At 38.9% G+C, this 3,793-nt stretch overlaps 1 protein-coding gene across 1 annotated transcript; it reads right to left on the bottom strand.

Annotated features, from left to right (window-relative positions):
* Window positions 1-1,727: 1,727 nt before the first annotated feature.
* Window positions 1,728-3,345, bottom strand: LOC130798904 (uncharacterized). The gene is made up of 3 exons (XM_057662000.1): window positions 2,775-3,345; window positions 2,445-2,497; window positions 1,728-2,033 (listed from the first exon to the last, which is right to left on the bottom strand). The coding sequence occupies exons 1-3, from the start codon at window positions 3,343-3,345 to the stop codon at window positions 1,728-1,730; spliced, it is 930 nt and encodes a 309-aa protein (XP_057517983.1).
* Between the last annotated feature and the right edge of the window lie 448 nt (window positions 3,346-3,793).

Genomic DNA, 3,793 nt, shown 5'->3' with positions numbered 1-3,793 from the left:
GATGGAACAACAAGAAAATTTTTTTTTTCCTTTTGAAGTGCCGAAACAAGTGGAAGCAAAGAAGAATTTTTCTGAATTTTTTGTGAGCTCTTGAAACAATTGAAATGGCTATGAAAATCCAAGGAGACTTATGAATTCAGAGGCAATTTAAAATAAAGATCATAATTGTGCCATAATACACAATTATGAGAGGAGTTACAAGACTCCTCCCATGCCCACACAACCGGCCACCCTTCAATTTCCTTTAACTTCAATTTTTTTTTGTTAATTAATTAAGTAATTATTATATTATTGTTATACTTTATTTTATTATATTTTATTAATTTTTAAACCCGATAAATTACGGGGTGTTACAGACTACCCCCCTTAAAAGAAGTTACGTCCTCGTAACTTGCATGGCAACGAGAAACGCAGAACACACATGTTATCATAACACAACACTTGCAAAAAGGCAAAACTACCAACCAAAAATAATTATCATTACTCGCGTGAAATTCCTATCGCCCTCTACCTCCCTTAAGAAGTTACGTCCCCTTAACGCTACTAACCTGAAAGAGGTGAGGGTACTTTTCTCGCATAGAGTCTTCCGTTTCCCATGTAGAGATTGCGGTATGATATCGCTTAAGCTACGACACATGAAATACGTCATGTACCTTTTCCAAGGAAGTTGGAAGGGCTAACCGATATGCCACCTTACCCACCCGTTCCAAAATTTCATATGGTCCTATGAATCGAGGGCTCAACTTTCCACGAGCACCAAAACGCACTACTCCGCGCATGGGTGACACGCAAAGTAATACCCGTTCACCCACGATGAACTCTTTTGGTCGTCGCTTTAAATCAGCGTAAGACTTCTGACGATCCTGTGCCGCTTTCAAACGATCCCTTATCAACCTCACTTTCTCAGTCATTTGGAACAACAATTCAGGCCCCAAGGTCACTGCTTCGGTGAAATCATCCCAATAAACCGGGCTACGACAACGACGTCCATACAAAGCCTCGAATGGAGCCATCTATATAGATGCCTGATAACTGTTGTTGTAAGAAAATTCGACCAAATCCAAATGTTCATCCCACGACCCTTGCCATTCCATGGCAATAGCGCGCAACATATCCTCCAGTATCTGATTTGTCCGTTCCGTCTGCCCATCCGTCTGCAGATGGAAAGACGTACTATAAAGCAACTTAGTACCCATTGCCTTTTGCAAGGTTTGCCAAAATTGTGACAGATACCGTGTATCTCTATCGGACACAATAGTACAGGGCACACCGTGAAATCGCACGACATACTTAATGTAAGCTCGAGCTAATTGTTCCATTTCCCAACGGCAATTCATAGGAATGAAACGTGTTGATTTAGTCAAACGATCCACTATGACCCATAACACATCATTTCCTGCCTTCGTCCGGGGTAAACCCACAATAAAATCCATAGCGAATATTTCATAATATACCACTGAGTTTCTTCGAAATTCACCATATACCACACAAAATGTTTTAATTCACCATATACCATTGAGTTTTCGTCCGTTAGCACAAAAATACCATTAATGACAACTGTCGTTAGTGTGCCGTTTGTGGTAAATTATTAATTCACCATATACCATTAATTTATTTTTTTGCGTCAAATACCATTTTTTGTAAAATATAGTCGTTGAAATTGTGATAAACAAAAGAAGTGTCATACAAACCAAGTAGTTAACATTTTGTTCAAAAACAACTTGACACTAAACACTATTCACCAAAAACATACCAATATAAACATTGTTTCTGATCAGTTTCTTAACTGCAATACCATGCAATTGTCTTCCAAATTTCAGTGCCTTTTCTTCTCCACATGCATTCAAAACACTACATATAGTATGTTCGTTCAGAAAATATTTGTTGACCAGCATTCGTGATAGCAATGAGAGCGCTTTCTCACTGTAACCTTGTTGCGAGCAAGAAGTGATCATCATAGTCCAATCAACTATATGCCGCTTGTTTATCCTATCAAAGATTCGTAAAGCACTTTGAAATTCACTAGATTGTGCCTAGAAATACAAGATACCACTTTCTACAATCAAATTGCTCCATCTACCTTTGATAATACAAGTATGAACTTGCTTGCCTAGCTCATAATTCAGCCTCTTTCCACACAAAATCAATACACACACATACATCGTCCTATTTGCTTCAATAACCGACTTCATAAACTCTTAAAAAACCAAATTTCAAATACCCATATTGCATTGCAGTCCAAAAAGAAACACTTCGTTAAAAGATTTCATCGAACACTTTACGGGCATCCTCTAACTTCCCAAATCTCAAATACCCATTAATCCAATTATTATCTACAAACACAAATACTTTCATTTTACTCTTCAAAATGAAATCATGTACCACCTTAATTTCTTTCAATTTAGAACGTGATTGAAGGCAAGAAATCAACCAAAATGGATCACGTTCAACCCCATCACAGACTCGTGTTCCGAAAATTCAGCAACTGGGTTTTCAGCTATCGTCAGATTTGATGCAAAAAATGGTATTTGACGCAAAAAAACTTAATAGTATATGGTGAATTAATAATTTACTACAAACGGCACACTAACGGCAGTTGTCATTAATGGTATTTTGTGCTAACGGACGAAAACTAAATGGTATATGGTGAATTAAAACATTTTGTGTGGTATATGGTGAATTTCGAAGAAACTCAGTGGTATATCATGAAATATCCGAATCCATAGAGATATCATCCCACTTCCACACTGGTATTTCCAAAAGTTGCAGTAAACCTCCTGGTCTTTTATGCTCACTTTTAACCTTTTGACAAGTCAAACAACATGAGACATAATCCGCAATATCCGTCTTCATCCCAGACCACCAAAACATTAACTTAAGGTCTCGATACATTTTGTCACCGCTCGGATGGACTGAAAATTTCGTACAATGGGCCTCATCCAAAATACGTTCCTTCAAAGATTCCTCCCGTGTCGGTAAACACCAGCGACCATTGAACCTTAAGCTCCCATCTTCATGAATAAAGAATCCCTCCGCTTTTCCTTCCCGAGCTTGTTCCTTCAACTTCAACAGTTTCGGGTCTTTACCTTGGGAATTCAAAATTTCTTCAAAGAACGAAGGTCGAATAGACAAAGCATTCAGACATCCCTGTAATTCACCCTTACGCAGCACTTCCAAATTCATCCTCGCAAAATCCCGATGCAACTCTTCAACTCCGTCCAAGGCGGACAACGAGTGATTGGACTTCCTACTCAACGCATCGGCTACTAAATTTGCTTGTCCCTCATGATATATGAACTCCAAATCATAACTTGTCATCAACTCTAGCCACCGACGTTGTCGCATGTTTAAGTCAGGCTGAGTATAGAAATACTTCAGACTCTGATGATCAGTGTAGATCCTACATTTAACGCCATACAAGTAATGCCTCCATATTTTGAGAGCAAACACTATAGCAGCTAACTCCAGATCATGGGTAGGATAATTAACTTCATGTACTTTCAGTTGTCGTGAGCGTAAGCAATCACCTTACGGTTCTGCATCAGTACACAACCCAATCCTTTCTTCGATGCGTCACTGTAAACAGTATAATCCAGCTTTGGGTCAGGTAGAGTAAGAACAGGGGTGTAGTTAACCTTTCCTTCAAAGTCACGACGACTTATTCACACTCGTCAGTCCACTCGAACTTCTTCTCTTTCTTCATCAATGAAGTCATAGGTCGGGCAATACGCGAGAAATACTTGACAAAACGACGGTAATACCCAGCCAAGCCCAAGAAACTTCGTACTTCAGT

Source organism: Amaranthus tricolor, chromosome 13 (genome assembly GCF_026212465.1).
Source record: "Amaranthus tricolor cultivar Red isolate AtriRed21 chromosome 13, ASM2621246v1, whole genome shotgun sequence".
NCBI lineage: Eukaryota > Viridiplantae > Streptophyta > Magnoliopsida > Caryophyllales > Amaranthaceae > Amaranthus > Amaranthus tricolor.
The sequence above is the reverse complement of the archived record's forward strand: the minus strand, read 5'-3'. Positions and strand labels throughout refer to the sequence as shown.

Bases quoted from the DNA above. Each gene is read 5' to 3' on its own strand.
- LOC130798904 (XM_057662000.1), bottom strand. From the start codon at position 3,345: ATGCGACAACGTCGGTGGCTAGAGTTGATGACAAGTTATGATTTGGAG. The intron at 2,498-2,774 runs GTTTACTGCAAC...ATCTGACGATAG, and splicing joins TGAGCATAAAAGACCAGGAG to CTGAAAACCCAGTTGCTGAA. The intron at 2,034-2,444 runs GTGATCCATTTT...TTGTATTTCTAG, and splicing joins AGTCTGTGATGGGGTTGAAC to GCACAATCTAGTGAATTTCA.